General features: G+C 42.3%; 1 protein-coding gene across 2 annotated transcripts in view; it reads left to right on the top strand.

Annotated features, from left to right (window-relative positions):
• CUNH12orf4 (chromosome unknown C12orf4 homolog) overlaps positions 1 to 17,490 on the top strand; it is a 42,653-nt gene that overhangs the window by 17,597 nt on the left and 7,566 nt on the right. For both annotated transcript variants that reach the window (XM_031383505.1, XM_031383506.1), the window contains 5 exons: positions 610 to 716; positions 1,012 to 1,209; positions 2,051 to 2,179; positions 6,901 to 6,975; positions 11,572 to 11,774. In XM_031383505.1, coding sequence (XP_031239365.1) covers positions 610 to 716; positions 1,012 to 1,209; positions 2,051 to 2,179; positions 6,901 to 6,975; positions 11,572 to 11,774 — 712 coding nt within the window. The remainder of the gene's footprint in view (positions 1 to 609; positions 717 to 1,011; positions 1,210 to 2,050; positions 2,180 to 6,900; positions 6,976 to 11,571; positions 11,775 to 17,490) is intronic.

The following is a 17,490-nucleotide window of genomic DNA, read 5'->3' on the forward strand; positions in this document are numbered from 1 at the left end:
TGTGTGTGTGTGTGTGTGGGTGGGTGGTGTATATGAGTGAACAGCGGAAACTAGAGGAAGCGGAAACTTCACTTCAGAAGTTGTTTTTCTCCTTCCACAATCTGTCCTAGCATCGAACTTAATGTTGTGTCAGCCTTGTGAAGCAAGGGCTGTTACCTGCTGAGCCATGACAACAGCCCAAGTTTTTAATTTTTACTCTTCATTGCTGTCACCTCATCTGTTTTATAACTTTGTTTAGAATTTGCCCTGTCATGAGAATTTTTAAGTATGTCTGATATGGCTTTTAAAGATATTAGTTCCTCGGTTAATCCCCGTATCATTTTTAAACCACTAGGAAATATTAAATGGAGATGTGTTAGTTGATATTGTAATGACTGAAGAGAATAATCCGCATTGCTTACTGTGAGGAAGTGGAAGGACAAGTGGGGCTTTCAGAAGCTGCTGCTGCTGTGGTCTTACTTGTCACCATGGATTAACATGAGTTTAGGAATAAATTAAGCTCTGCGTCAGCTGTTCAGCTCTCTCTCATTTCATGGTGAACTTACTTTTCCTCTAACAAAAATTCTGATGAATCTACAATGAGTATACCAATCATTGTCTTAATTTCAGTGAAGAAATTAAAGTGCAGCCGAGCCAGTTCAGAGAGTCTGCCGACGCCGCTGGAAGGATCTATGAGGAGCAGAGGAAGCTGGAGGAAAGCTTCACCATTCACCTGGGTATGAGAACTCCTCTAGCAGCTACAAGGAGCTTCGGACACACTGCCTGCAGTGAACAGAATCTGCCCCCTGTAACTGATCCCAACTCACGACCCTCTCCACAAAGGCTAGAATTTATGTTTTAGCTTATATATTTGTAGATAAATTATAATGACTGTTAAAATGGGAGATGGGAGAGTCCACTTTTAGTTATTACTGGGAACATGGATCTACCCAGAATCTTGCCACAGATGCTTGCATCTGCGATAGGATTTCTGTAGCTGCCTCAGTGTCTCTCTGTGATGTCCACCTCTAGGAGCCCAGTTGAAGACCATGCACAATCTGCGGCTGCTGAGGGCAGACATGCTGGACTTCTGTAAGCATAAGAGAACTCAGGGAAGTGGCGTGAAACTCCACCGGCTGCAGACAGCACTGTCCCTTTACTCCACGTCTCTCTGTGGCCTGGTTCTACTAGTAGATAATCGAATTAATTCATATAGTGGCATCAAAAGAGGTAAGTAGGCACCGTCCATATTTATCTCATCACATTTCTCTTGGTAATTCCATTTTTATAGAGGAATCTTGAAACTGCGGCTGCCACAGAATCTCATCCTGTATCCCATCCTGATCTTGAACTCAAAGCAGTCCTCCTGCCTCTGCTTTCCTAGTGCAGGAGTATCAGACAAGTAAAAATAATAATCCAACTATAAATACATTTTTTAAATTTTAGACCAGGGCCTGCTGAGTGATCTTACCTAGTGTCTCCCACGTCTTCCAGGTCAAACCAAGCCAGCACTTGTTATTGTCTGCAGAGGCTGGGGATGATCATAACCAGAGTGTCTGTCATTTAAAGAAGGCTTGCCGTTGTGTTAGAATGTACTTCTGAGAGTGAAGTGTTGGTAGAAATTGTTGTCGCCTAATTTAATGTATGGTTATTACAAACAGCAAGAAATCATATTTACCAACTTCATTCTCCCTCTTAGATCTCATTTTCATAAGCAAATAATAAATATTTGATGGTTTGGGCTGGAGAGATGGCTCAGCGGGTAAGAGCACTGACTGCTTTTCCGAAGGTCCTGAGTTCCGATCCCAGCAACCACATGGTGGCTCACAACCACCCGTAATGACATCTGAAGCCCTCTTCTGGTGCATCTGAAGACAGCTACAGTGTATTATGCCAGGAGCAAGCGGGGCTGTCCTGATTTCAATTCCCAGCAGCCACATACATGATAGCTCACGGCCATCTGTACAACTACAGTGTATTCATACACATAAAATAAATAAATAAATCTTTAAAAAAAACTTTTAAAAAATTTTGATGGTTTACACTTAGAATGATACTTTGGATCCCTTAGATTTTGCCACTGTTTGCCAAGAATGCACGGACTTCCACTTCCCGCGGATTGAGGAACAACTGGAGGTTGTCCAGCAGGTGGCGCTGTACGCGAGAACCCAGCGAAGGAGCAAGTGCAAGGAGGCCCGCGGTCAGTGATGCAGCATCCTTAAAGCCTGTGCCTCCCATTGCCTGACACCACTAAAGCACGCAGGGTTCATAGCGGTGGGACATTCAAAAAGAACCGTAATTTAACATCTTCAGAAGCTAGGCTCCCCCCGCCCCGCCCCAGTTTTCTCTTTCTTTCCCTTTCCTTTCTCTCTTTCTTCCTTTTTTTTTCATTTGATTTTTCTTTCAAGATCTTTAGTAAAAGCCATGTTAAAATATCAATGCTATACTTAAAGTAAGAGCTTTCAAAAAGTTTGCTTTTGATCCACACTATCTCTAATGGATAGAATCATTTCTATAAAGGGCATTGAAGTCAGAGTTAAAATGGAATAAAAACGAGGTTTTCCTTATTCTTATTCTCGTATGGTGCTAGGGATTAACTGCAGCCCCTTCTCATGCCATGCATGTACAGTCCATGGGTGTGCCCAGTCCTGCGCCTTCTTTGACTTTTGGTTGAGAGACAGAAAGAGAGACAGAGACAGAGAGAGAGAGAGAGACAGACAGACAGAAACAGAGACAGAGAGAGACAGACAGAAACAGAGACAGAGAGACAGAGACAGACAGAGAGAGAGACAGACAGACAGACAGAAACAGAGAGAGAGAGACAGACAGATAGACAGACAGAGACAAAGAGACAGAGACAGAGAGAGACAGGGAGAGAGAGAGAGAACTGATACGGTTGAAAGACTGTTTTTCCCTATATTTATGTACAAATCAAGGTCCTTTCAAATTACTTAGAACTTTATTGGAAAATTTTCAAACTTACTGCAGTATACTTTACAATTAAATTACTTCTTCTTCTACCTCTGCCCCAATGTCTGAAGCTAGTATTTAAATCATAAGCCAATGAAGGATGCTGTGTCCTCAAATCATAGCCACACTAACCACCCCAAACTAAGCCAAATGTCTGTTACCCCGGAAGCTTCTGCTTGGTTCCCTGTGCCGAGAACATGCAGCCACATATGTAGTGGGCCAGACATCATTTCTATGCATCAGCTCTCTGAAATGGACTCAACCTGTAGAACAAACTTCATGTCCCTTGACTGATATCTCAGTGTTTTCCCCTCCCTTGTCCCATGTTAGCTGCTACTCTGTTCTGCTAGTTCAGTGGTTCCAGACTGACCTAGGTAAGCGTCTTCCTTCTGGATGGTGCTCCAGGAGCACCAGGAGGTGCTGAAACCTACAGGCAGTATAACCTACGGGCAGAACTGAACCTGCATCCACCCTAGTCCTACGGGCAGTATAACCTACAGGCAGAACTGAACCTGCATCCACCCTAGTCCTACAGACAGAACTGAACCTGCATCCACCCTAGTCCTACAGACAGAACTGAACCTGCATCCACCCTAGTCCTACAGACAGAACTGACCCTGCATCCACCCTAGTCCTACAGGCAGAACTGAACCTGCATCCACCCTAGTCCTACAGGCAGAACTGAACCTGCATCCACCCTAGTTTTTACTACGTGTACATAACTTGTCAGTTTTCACCTTTCACTTAAGGGACACACTTAAGTGGCTTCTCTTTGTCACATCTGAATTGTCAGCATCACTGGTCTCAAGCTGTAAGGCACAGCAGATAGAATACACGCTGTGAATACACTGGATGAGTTACATCCTGAATGGAACAGAATAGGGTGGTGTGACAGTTTCTTGTTACTTGAATTAGCATGCAGTTGAAGACTTATGGGCTCTTATCTCTGGAATTGTTTGATGTTTCTGAACCACAGCTGATGGTGGATAACTGAGACCACAGAAAGGAAAACTGGGATGGAAGGAGACTGCTGCCCCTCCTTCCTGTCCTGCCTGCCTGTGCCTTCCAGATGTGTTTGTGTGTACAGAAGCATGTGTGTCTAGTTCTCCTTTTTACACAGTGACACTTTCCATGCACATGGTTCTATAAGCATTGCACTGAGAGCCTGCCCTGGAGGCCCTCTCCTCAGTCCAGAAGCCCCTCTGTGCCTTTTGCTGTTGGGTAGTAATGCATTCAGGTACCTGGTACTAGTCAGTCCCAGTAGTACATAAATAACAATAAATAATTGTGGCTCTGCTGTAGCAACATTACATTTCAGGCCAAGCCCAGGACCAGGACACCAGTATGTTCACGGTGTCTTCTTACCCTGTTATCCTCGCCTCCACCTCCCAAGCTAGTGATGATGTGGTCAGAAATATTTTCCCATATATGTTTTAAATTTTAATGCATTTTAGTTAGGTGATTATATCACTTTTCCCATCTCTTTGCTCCTTCCAGCTCCTTCCAAGAATTTTTTTTAAAGATTTATTTTATTTATTTTATGTGTATGAGTACACTGTAGCTGTACAGATGGCTGTGAGCCATCATGTGTATGGCTGCTGGGAACTGAACTCAGGACCTCTGCCGACCCTGCTCGCTCTTGTGTAATTTGCTGCAGCTGTCTTCAAATGCACCAGAAGAGGGCATCTGATCTCATTATGGGTGGTTGTGAGCCACCATGTGGTTGCTGGGATCCGAACTCAGGACCTTCGGAGGAGCAGTCAGCACTCTTACCCGCTGAGCCATCTCGCCAGCCCCCCTTCCAAGAATTTTTAATCTCAGTAGTAGTGGCAGAATGCATGAAGGTGGAGATCATAAGTGTGGGCAGAGGAGGAGGATTTTAAGTCTGTGAGCAATAGCATGCAGTACATCACAGGAAGTTTTTAAACCACCTACACTTAAGGCGGCATATGTGTGACGTCGTATTTTGTTCTTGTGAAAGCAACTGTGTTGTGATTTGAATGAGTCAGTACAATGAGGCGCTTTATAAAAGACAACTTTCTTTTTCTGTTTGTTTGTTTTAAGATGGGGTCTGAATATATCCCCAGCCTTCCCATAACTCACTGTGTAGCCTAGGCTAGCCTTGAAACTTGTGACCCTTCAGCCTCTTAAAGGCACTTGTATGTTATGGAAAGTCTGGGGGAGAAACTGCTGAGAAACTTCTTTTTCTGCACACGGCTGCACATTTGTTCATCACGCCTGCATCCTGATACACAATACTTGTTCATTCTAAGGTGTTTCATTCATTTTTTACTGTGGTTGTTATGTCCATTGTACTTCCACAGTTTATGGTAAAACTGATATATGAACATCATATTTTTAATAAATATCACCTCTTTGGATTGCTAAGGAACACATGACTTCATAAAAACATGGACAGAAGAATAGACTGTGAGCTCTACTCTCTTGTTTCTTTTTCCCTTTTCTGTTTGTTTTGAGATTGTATTTTAATTATGTTTCTTCGTTTTCTTTCTTCCCTTCCATATAACCTGCCCTCTATCCTTCAAATTTGTGGTCTCTTTTCTTCATGAGTTGTTATTGCATGTGTGTATTGTATTTGTATGTATATCTTTATTCCCAAATGTAACCTGTTGAGTCCATGCAGTGTCACCGTGTGCACGTTTGGGGGCTGACTGTTTGGCACTGAACAGCCATTTGGTGTGCTATCCCCTGGGACTGTTTCTTTGATAGGGAGTTTGTTCATTCCCGGGGTGAGCAGAATTGGAGAGTTTGCTCCCTGTAGTCTGTGCTATAGCCCACTGCTTATTTGCAGCATGTCAGTTGCCAGGTTCTTCTCTGTTGCATGAAATACGCATCCAAACAGCTCAGAGCCTTCTGTTCACCCATGTGCTCATACTTTCTCTACTAGTTCATAAAAGGTGTGTTTAGAAGACATACTGGTGTAAGTCAGTTTGTCAACGTAGTTACTAGGCAACACTATGCTTAGTGTATTCAGATAGTGTTTTAGAGTTAATGTTTTAATGTGTACTGTTTAGTAACTTGAAGGGCTGGCTATTTTCTAATATGGGATGGCATTTCAAAATAGATTGCAAAATAGTTTTTAATTTAACTGGTATAAGTAGATCGCCTCCAAAGGATGGCTGCTTAAAAAGTAGTACACATTTTGTATTTTTCACAAGAGAATTCTTATAACATCAAGGTGTATTTTCTATTAAAAATGTGCATATATGTAAATAATGTGTTCAGTCTTAATAATGTATGCTCAATCAAAATGTCTCTCGTTAAAACAACATTTATCCTTTCAAGAAAATACCATGCCTCAAAAAAAATAGTAATTTTTGATTGCCTGAAATTGATGTATGAAGCAGTATCATACATCTGCTTGAAATCTGTTGTATATAGTGTCAATGAGACCGTAAATTTAAGGAATGTGCTGAATATAAAATGATTCTTGGTGTTGCTAGCTTGTCTATCTAGTCCAGAGCAGGTTATAGCAACAACAGTGAGTCAGAGTCTAAAAATAAAGATGGCCGCACCACAGCTATCTAATGAAGTTATTTTATGTTCAGCTAGCTTAATGCCCTGACCTCTCAGGAGAGAACTAGAGTGTTGGTAAGTGCAGTGTAGTCGAACCACGTGGGGTCAAGGCTGGCCCCACCTCTTATCTCTGATCCCTGCTTAGATAGCAGCTTACTGAAACCTTTCTTCTCCATATAAAATTAAGAGATGTAGATAATTATAGTGCACTTGCTTAGTGTTTGCAGCAGAGGAGGGCAGGAGCAAGGTCGCAGCGCCTGCGAGTGTGTAAGTCCCATGTGAAGCATGGGGCAGAGTGGCAGGAATATAGAGGCACATAGTACACATTTGCGGTGTGGTCATTTTGAAAGAGTAGGGGTAAGGTATTTTCATATGTGGCAATGTTCCTTTGTGTTATATTTTCTTTATGAATAGATTCTGGAAACCAAAATGGAGGAAGTGATGATAAATCTAAGAATGCTGAGAGAAACTATTTAAATATTTTACCTGGTAAGTATTATTTTGTTTTAAATTCTTACTTTCTTATAGTCAGACACACTAAAATAGTAGATTTGAAATGTGTTCTTATGGTGCTCGTTTATAAAATCTTGAGCCATATGTGCCTTTGAAACATCACTTACATCCATATGATCCATATAATTTACAGAGGTTCTCCAGCGCAAAGCCTCACTTGTATATTAGTAATGACTTCTAGGTCCACACAGAAAACCTGCAAAGTTATATGTAGGTTTCATGATTTTATATTTTTAACTTTCCCCCATACATTGTTTCTTAGTTACTAAGGAATGAGCCAAGAGGTATTTTTTACTCTAAAATATAAGCAGTGGCGCATGGAGATGAACGTGGTTAGACTGTGGCAGGGCCCTTTGATGCAGGCTCACATCTCCCTTCGCACCCTCCTGCCTGTGTCTTTCCCCTGTTGCTATTGGACACATTTAACACGGGAGCTCAAGCTCTCAGTCTTCCTGTAGTTGAACTCACTCACTGGTCCTTAGGCACCAAACAGAAGCCCTGTGTGCTTTGTAAATGTGAACTCTTGAACAGTGGTAAGTTTTATAGTTTCAGAAATAGCCCTTCCTTGATCGTTTTCTGTTCTCTTTTCGGTAGTTTCTCACACTTCCTTCCTCAGACCTTGAACACGCAGACCACGTCACTAATTTAAGGGAAAGTCATTTCCACTTCTGCACTCATCTTAGAAGGCATAGCCCGTGTGTGGGTCGTGGTCATGAGCCCAAGTTTCCTCCCACCTTCACATCGCCTGCCTTCGTGGATAATGTTAGACTCACCACAAGCCGTTTCCTCCCCTGTGGAACAGGAGACTGTCTATTATTCTTTGTAGACCCATGACTTGAGTCATCACACTGGCTTTCTAGGAGTATGGTGGCCGTTACTGCTGTGGAAGTGCCTGAATCTCGAGTTCAATTTATGTCCTTCCTTCCTTTAAAAAAGCCTATGAGTCAGTATCATTGTTACAAGTAAACAAGGGATGGTGTGCCTTTAGTCTGGGTGGGCAGAGGGTTAAATCGCCTGCCACATGCACTGACAGCATCTGATTGCCATACCCAGCATAATGACAGGAGATGGAAATATCTTCCATCAAAACTTATTTTAAATCATGAAGAAAACCAGGTGTATTGCATTACCTTTTTAAGTTTTTTATACAATATTTTTAGCCTATGTCTTTCCCCTAAACCCACAAATAGTTGATTCTTTATGATGATCTTGGTACTCAACAGCTTATGCCATGCCGTTCAAACCGCAGCCTCATAGAACAAGCAGTTAGCCTGATTCCCACATTTTCTGTGCAAAGTGCCAGGTGAGAAAGTCGAAGTAAGTCTGCAGTCTCACCTAGCCAAAGACTGCTGGAGAGCAGTGGATCTCCTCCACTTCCAACCTGGACCCTTCTCCACGGTATCTCAGTAATTTGTTACTACCGCCAGCACCTGGACTGGCCCCCATTTTATTAATGGGTAAAATGAGACCCAGAGGCAAGTCATTCAAGGACGGACAAAGCAGTGCCAGATTGGGGATTAGGAGCACCTGACTGGCTCACTAAGTTGTCTTTGCTCACTGCTGGCCCACAGCCCAAGCCCAGTGCTGGGAGGTCCTTCCACTGAGATGAGGCAGGCAGACACATCTGGGGCCCAGGAAGTCACTGCCTTGTGCGATCTGCTCCATTCTGACAAGCCTCACTCCAGCACAGGATCTCCTTTCTACTTCTCTTTGTCTGGCTTATTTTATACCTCTATCCCCGTTCTTTGTGTTCTTTTAATAGTTTGTTTGCCTGTTTGTTTTTAAAAAAAAGTTCTTGCTTGGGCCCCGCGATAGGCATCCTTAAGTACAGCTTAGACATACTGGTAACTAAAGATGCTAAAGTCGAAAGCACGTTATATTTTTATTACACTTGTTTAGATGTGTGTGCACATGTAAAGACCAGAGCATAACTTGTGGAGATTAGTTCTCGTCTCCCCTGTGTGGTTCTGGGGATCCAATTCATACTATCAGTGCTGGCAGCAAACACCTTTACCCACTGAGCCCTCTCACCTGGCCAAAGTACTTCAATAAAAATTTTTTCCCCAAACACATTTACTATCTCATATAAATATTGAAAACAAGTACATCTGTCTTCTCTTTCTGTATTCCTGAAATTACCTCATTTTAGTTTTTTATAACAAAATATTTTTATTGATTATTTGGGAATTTCACACAATGTACTTTGATCACACTCACGTCCCAGTTCTCCCAGGTCCAACCCCTACCCTTGTGACCTCCCCAAAAATAAAAGAAGAGGAGGAAAAAAGGGGGAAAAATACCAAATCCATTCCATGTTGCCCATATACCCACTGGAGCATGATCAAACTCCTAGTGGCCATCCCCTTAAAGAAAGCTGAGTCCTTCCCCATGCGAATTCTCACCCCCACCAGAAGCAGTCAGCTGTAAAAAGCTACACTTCAGCATCTTTAATGGCTTCCAGTCCAGACATGGGGGGGTGCGTGGGGAAGGAGTGTCATAGAAACCTTCTGTATCTCCCTTTCCCAACTGTGAGTCTGCGGTCATCAAAACCACAGCAAAGAAGCTTCTGAGGCCTTACAGTCAGTGGCGGCATGGCGGCATGGTTCATGGACTTCCCACGTGGTAGCTGGCAATAGCACAGGCCGCGGACATCAGCATGGCCTCAGGTGGCAGGCCAGGCCATGGATTTTAATGAACAAAATACCATCAACTTTATTAAAGGAAAATGAAATTTAAAACATGAGGTTAGTAAGTAGCCAGATAGAGGGACCTATTTTGTAGTATTAAGCCACTGACTTGTAACTTTTATGAAGATAAATTTCATTTATACAAACAAGGCAATTTACAACTTGTTCACAACTGTTTTGATACTTGAATTTTTATGCCCCTGCAAAATTGGAAAATTTGCGTGAAAAGCAAATAAAATATGCAGATATAAATATATACTTAAAAAATTCTACCAACCTCATAATGAATAATGGCTGCTCATCAATTTAGGGTGTTAGTACTGTGCTCCGGAATATACTTACCTTAGAATGTTTTAAACCATGCTTCCATATAGCATGAGTAACCTCTAATGGAGTCAGTACGTAGCCTGTTCTCGATAATGACAAGACAAGACAAATGTTGCCTGACATCTGGATGTGACAGGAACCAGCAAGATATTTCTCCTTTGTTTGAGTGTTAGGACAGTTATAAAGCAATGGTGTTCACTGCTCAGTGGGTTATTTCCCAAGGTGAAGTTATGTACTGCAAGGGAGACTATCTTCATGTTGTGCATTAAGACCCCTTTAGATTGGCGTCTGCTCAAGCGACCCTGCGTTCTCACCATCACTGAAGTTGCTTTCTTCTGTAGCACACCAGTGAGAGCCCTTGTAGGTTTATTTGACCAGATGGTTGCTGTAGTTGTTGTCAGGCCTGTAAGACTCGGCCTGTTGTTCCTTTGAGAAACTAACCTGCCCCTTGTCCTGAGCGCCACGTGTGTTCCCTTCACCAGTCCAGAGACTGCATAGTTGTGCCATTGTTCTGCCCTGGGTCTTGGCAGGGCCCTAAGACCTTCCAAATACAAATGTGTTAGGTTCAAAAACTAAAATATTAATTCTGCATAATAAAAATAATGATTATAGAAGCCTGGATTTTACAGTTTTAGAAACACTAGCCCAGCAGTTCGTCTGAAACACTCATGCATTCAGAAAATCTTTATCAAGAACTGTCCGTATGCTAGAGTTGGACTACTAAGATAGAAAAAGCTCTCATTGGCTATGAACCACAAACAGTACTCTCTCTAACATAATTTATGTAAATATAGGATGCCATTGTGAAGAAAAAAATGAAATAGAATGGTAGTAAGGAATGTGTGAGAGGTGGAGGACTCCTGTATCAGGATCTGAGGTGTGGCTGCTGGAGTCAGCCATGCAAGAATCTTCAGAAAAGCCTTGTAGGATCAGCCTGAATTGGGAAAAAGCTACACGTGTTTGAAGAACTGAGCAAAGAAGAGGTGAGGCAAGCGAGTGTTGAAGAGAAAGGCCTTGTGTGAACTATGCTAGCCCTTGTAGGTCATAGTGAAGAGCTGGCGTTTCAGCTACCGGATGTGTTTACGTGAGGGAGTGATAGCCAGTGTATGGTAACCACTTTGGAGCAGTGCAGGAGTGGGTGGGGATAGACTTGTAGAAGGGGTGAAGTGCAGTTGCCATTTCTGACTGGTGAAATTGATGTGCAGAGATTGACCAATCAGCTGAGATGTGAGAGAGCAATAGAGACACAGGAAGGCAGGCAGCCAGGTCACATTTCCACATGTTAAACTTGATATTTTAAGTGCTTATGTTGAATAGAGATTATAAACTCATTTACCTATAGTCCAGGGTCACTTCATACCACTTTGTGATCCTCTTGACAAACTAGCTCTTACCTCTTATTTTAATTGTCTTTGAGAGCAAGGAAGAGTATTTCCAGTGCTGTGGCTTCCTGATAACGATATCAACACACTGTCCCCCGTCCCCGTGCTTATTTATAAAGCTGTGGATGAGAGTGACTCATACACTTGAGAATCATGGCTGCATTTCTTGTTCCCAGGAGAATTTTATATTACACGTCATTCTAATCTCTCGGAAATCCATGTTGCTTTCCATCTCTGTGTGGACGACAATGTGAAGTCCGGAAGTATCACTGCTCGGGACCCCGCTATTATGGGACTCCGAAATATACTCAAGGTGTGCTGTACCCACGATATCACAACAATAAGCCTCCCTCTCTTGCTGGTGCATGATATGTCAGAGGTAAGCAGGAAACACTGACCTTTATTCAACGCGTTCCATAGCAATCCTGTTAACACCCTACATCTTAAAGTAGTCCTTTGCTTTTAACTGCTGGCCCTTTGTATCTCCTGTTTGGTCAGTTAAATTGAGTGAGTGACATAAAACAATGAATAATGCTTAGAAAGTTATAGTGCTGCTTGATATCAGTAAATGAGGTTCCAGAGAATCTTCTACTTCGATAAGAAATGTGTCTCCCTGCCTCTTTTTTTCTTATTGATTTAAGTTTTATTGCATTATGATGAGAAAAGATACATGATTACAATTTGTCTGAATTTGTTAATATTTAAAAACATATTTTAAGTAAATAGAATTACATCACATTCTTGTTTCCCTTTTGTACCCCAGCTCCTCCCAGAGACCCCTCTTCAATACCTGCAATACCTTTTGTTTTTTTTATTTTGTCATATTCTTTAAAATTTATAAAATATTGTAACAATAAAAATTAGCACTATTAAAATTGTTTGATATAAAACAACAATCAGTTAAACAGTCTTATGTAGATGCTTGTTTACAGCAATACTGAAAATACATACATTTGTCTCAGTATAAATTTAAAATAACTTCAAACATATTAACTGTACATTTTAAAATAATATATCAGTACTAGTTTTTTTTAGATATTTTCTTTATTTACATTTCAATGATATCTCTTCTCCTGATTACCCCTCCAAAAAAATATCAAAAACAAAACCAAAACAAAAAACAAAACCTGTTTCCTCTCCCCTCCCCCCAGCTCACCAGCCCACCCTCTCCCACTTCCTGGCCCTAGCATTCCCCTACACTGGGGCATAACCTTCACAGGACTAAGGGCCTCTCCTCCCATTGATGACTGACTAGGCCATCCTCTGCTACATATGCAGCTGTAACCATGAGTCCCACCATGTGTGCTCTTTGGTTGATGGTTTAGTCCCTGGGAACTCTGAGGGTACTAGTTAGTTCATATTGTTCATCCTAAGGGGCTACAAACCCTTCAACTCCTTGAGTCCTTTCTCTAGCTCCTTCATTGGGGACCATATGCTCAGTCCAATGGATGGTTGTGAGTCTCTACTTCTGTATTTGTCGGGCACTGTCAGAGCCTCTCAGGAGACAGCTATATCAGGCTCCTATCAGCCAGCACTTGCTGGCATCCACAATCACATCTGGGTTTGATAATTGAATACGAAAGGATTCCCAGGTGGAACAGTCTCTGGATTGTCCTTTCAGTCTCTGCTCCATACTTTGTCTCTGCAACTCCTTCCATGGGTATTTTGTTCCCCCTTCTAAGAAGGAACGAAGCATCCATGCTTTGGTCTTCCTCTTCTTGAGTTTCTTCTACCCACACTTCACCTCTGCTTCCCCTTCCTTCTCCGGTTTTACTGTAAGAAGCTATAGATTTATCTTCACAGTTACACTTGGCTCTGGCCAGTGCTAAGATTAGTTTCCACTTTCTGAATGTATGTTAGTAGGCAGCGAGAAAAAGGCAGCTTCAGCTCAGGGTTTTCTCGAGGCTGTTTTTGATGGTACAGGTAGTGGTCTATACAGTCAGGATGCGGCACAATCATTCGTCTACTTCACTAGCTGCTGTGATTCACTTGGCCTTGTTAGTTACACGCAGTTTCTGTGGTTGCTTCCCCTCTGCTGCCTTCCCTCACTCATGAGAAAACTAAGTATAGGGAATATGTTGTAGTCTCAACTTCAAATGAGCTGCAGCCCTGTATCTACAAAGTCCTTTCTGGGAGTCCCCCTGTCTACAAAGTCCTTTCTGGGAGTCCCCCTGTCTACAAAGTCCTTTCTGGGGGTCCCCCTGTCTACAAAGTCCTTTCTGTGGTCCTCCTGTCTACGAAGTCCTTTCTGGGGGTCCTGTACAGAAATCAGCCCTCCTCAGAACAACTACATACAGAGTTGCCAGGCAGGCCTCTCACTGGACACTTGCTTTATTTGGGGGAGGGCTAAGGAAGTGTGGGTATTTATTTATATATTTTTACTTATTTATTTGAGACACGTTTGGCCTTGGCTGGCCTGGTACTCAATATAGCCCAGGCTGGCCTTAAACTCATCATGAGGCCTCAAACCTGCTTCTGCCTCCAGAGTACCAAGATTGCACATGCACACCACGACTCTAAGCAAAGGCCTTTATACAAGTTGTCTGCTCTGCAGATTTGATAGCAGAAAGGAAGCTTGACTGTTGAAGCCTGTTCTTGTGAAGGGTACAGTTGCTGTGATGAAGCACCGTTACCAGTTCAGAAGAAAGTATCTTTTCGGCTTACACTTCCCCAGTACTGTTCATCATCAAAGGAAGTCAGGAGGGGATCTCAGACCAGGCAGGAACTTGGAGGTAGGAGCTGATGCAGAGCCTGTGGAGGGGTGCTGCCTACTGGCTCACTCCCTCTGGCTTACTCAGCCTATATTTATAGAACCCAGACCCAGCAGCCCCCCAATATGGGCTGCTCCCTCCCCCCATAAATCACTAAATAAGAACATGCCCTACAGGTGTGAGTACAGCTTGATTTTTATGGAGGCGTTTTCTTAATTGAGGTTCTCAAATGACGTTAGCCTGTGACTATCCAGTACAATGACCAAAAATTATTACCAAAATAAAAATGTGTGCGAATGCTGTATTTTAGAAGGGAGTACCCCAGATTGACGATATTACAAAGGCCTTATTTTAACCTTACAACCTGTATAAACACTATCATAATCAGTTCCATTTAAGTGAGGATGATGCTAGGTGATTTCCAGCCTGCACTGAAGGCTGGGGTCTTTGCTCAGCAAGCACGTTACTGCTGTTTTAGTCAAGAGGGTTGTTCCCATCCTGTGGTGGTTACCCTACACGTCCCTGCATCTCAGTTCTCTCTCCTGCAGCCTCACTCTCCCCGGGGTGGAATCAGGAGAAATGGACCAAGCTTTGTAGAATCTCAGTTATGTGGAGAATGTTTTAGGGATCTTTACTAACTTGCTAGTTACTAACTAACTAGTCATCTATAAAAGGGTCTTTAGGGAGTGACAACTGTGATGGATCTCTGCCACAAGGAAACATCCAGACATTCCTGCAGCTGGGTTCTTGGTTAACCAGCTTATAAAAATGGTTATACGTAGGTGGGAAACAACCTCAAAAACACTGTTTCCAAAAGTCACTCAGTTCAGATTGACTTCCAGACATCTGATACTACAGCGCTCCCTCTCCCACGGTGTTACAAAAGCTGCCCTTCCAATTGGGACAGCCAGCTGCAGGACATTAAGTTCATTTCGGAAGTGTCCAATTTAATTCACAAAAGTAGATTGAGCCACAGGCCTCCCATCTGCTGTATTTAAACATCCTCAAGGTCGTGAAGTTTATTTTTATTTAACACACACCCAGGATATAGAGGTGTGCGTTGTAGGTTTTGTGCAAGGACCCCAAAGTGTTTTCAGATGCTGTTTCTCTCCATCAAACAAACAAGATCTCTGGATGTAGCTGCTGCACTTTAAGGTGTCAAAGTAGTGAGTGAGGTCTGAAATAGTCTCTGATACCACAACAGACAAGAAAACTATGGAATTGTTTGGAGCTTAGAAAGAAAGAGGAAATGAAAGAAAATGGGCCTTGGGCAGTGGGGGGAGGGGAGCATATGGCTTTTATCTGTCTGTGACCTAAAGACACTGTCCAATTGGAGTAAGCCTGACTAAAGTCAGCCCGAGTCCCCACTTGGCTTTGTGCTCACTCTTAACTCCTGGAACCCTTTTGGGCTGTGGCTTTTGTAATTGCAATTAGAAATAAAGATATACATATACCTAGTATATACAAAGAGTCCATTCAGATTTTCACAGACTGAACATCCCTGTAATTCATGCCCAAATCAGACACAGAACAGAAGGTTTCCTGTACCCTAGAAGATGCCCATGTACTCTCAGCTACTTATACCTCCTGTTTGAGAGTATCCCTGATTTTCACTTAAAAGTGTGGGCTAAGCGCTGGAGAGAGCTTACTGGATAGAAAGTGCCTGCTGCCAAGCCTGACAACTTGAGTCTGACTTCCAAGGTTTGTTTTAGTAGTGTCTTGGCTCTTGCGCCTTTCACTCAGTATGAGGTTCGTGAGCGCACCCTTGTCTTTGAGTTGTGCTTGTGGACTCTTTCTCATTTTTTATATATAACATGATACGGCTCAACTACAGTTAGTTAGCCATTTTACTATTTAGGGACATTTGGGTGGCTTCTAGATTTTCCTTTTGTTAAATTTAAACATCCACTCAAGGTCAAAAAGTTTATTCTACAAACTCAGGTAGCATAGCCCAGGATGTAGAGGTGTGAGTTGTGCAGGGTTCTGAATCTCTGGTTATTACCAGTAAAGCTGCTATGAACACTTTTACACATCTCTTTTGACCATTCAATTATAAATGAACTTAAGAGACAAAGCTATTGGATATTGGGGTATATTGTTGGTTAGCTTTGACAGATATGACCAAATCATTTTCCAAACTAGTTATAATAGCCTAGTATTATTTTAATGCTAAAAGTAAAAAACAAGCTAGATATGATGGCCCAAGACCTTTAATCCCAACAATCAGGAAGGAGGCAAAGGCAGTTGGATCTTTGTGAGGTCAAGCCCTGCTGGGCCTACATAGTGAGATCTTGACACCCCCCCCCAAAAAAAAACAAACAAACAAATGAAACAAAGCCGCGTGCTTGCCCTCTATAATTGCTATAAAATGTATTTATAAAAATGTTTCAAATACCTCAGAGGCACATACATGAGAAGTAAAGAATAATCTTGTAGTCTTTTCTACTGGTGCATAAACTTGGAAGATCTTGTATCTAACTTTGAAGACATTGAGTGGAAACCTACCGTGACATATTGACGCTTTAGGCTTGGTTCCACACACCTGTAGTCTTAACCTTCAGTAAGCTGAGACAGGAGGATTGCCAAGAGTTTTGAGACCAGCCTGGACTATGTAGCAAGATATTGTCTCAAAAAATCAGAAAATAAAACAAACAAACAAACAAAAACTCCAGTAGTTCACCCTTAAGCCTGATCCAAAGATGTGTGGGTGTGGCTTGGAGATAGAAGACATTTGTCTCACTAAAATCTAAATTGAGAGTTAATTTCAGTTTTAGGTTTTTAGAATCTACCCTGAGTGCAATGCCCATTTATGATAATATAGTGTAATAGAAAACCCAGTTTTCTGTCTTGGTTCATGTATCTCCTAGACAGTGCATTCATTCACTAAGGCATGTTGCCCAGACAGCCACTTTGCTGGTATATAGGACTTTTTGAATTCTGTTACTGCTGCCTGTCCCACTAGGTCCATATCCCATCTACATCAATATATTCTGGAGTTTGTTTCTGGGAGTGAGTTTCTTGTGTAACTACTGGCCTCGTGCTATGATAACAAGTCACGAATCCTGTCTTCTCATGGCCTTCTGAACTTCTGAGGGCTACTCCTTTAGGTGAAGGGTTTGAGGAGGTGCTTAATTTTTTTTTTTTAACTTTTATGTGTGTGGGTATTTTGCCTGTGTGTGTGTGTGTATCTACCATGTGCTTGGTTAGTACCTGAAGAGGTCAAAAGAGGGTGTCCAGTCACCTGGAACTGGAGTTACAGATGGTTGTGAGTCACTGTGTATGTGCTGGAAGTTGAACCTGGGTCCTCTGTAATAACAGCAAGTGCTCCTAACTGATGAGTCATCTCTCCAACCCCCTTAGGTACTAGTTTAATCAGGACAAAAA

Source organism: Mastomys coucha, unplaced genomic scaffold, assembly GCF_008632895.1.
Source record: "Mastomys coucha isolate ucsf_1 unplaced genomic scaffold, UCSF_Mcou_1 pScaffold20, whole genome shotgun sequence".
Classification (NCBI taxonomy): Eukaryota; Metazoa; Chordata; class Mammalia; order Rodentia; family Muridae; genus Mastomys; species Mastomys coucha.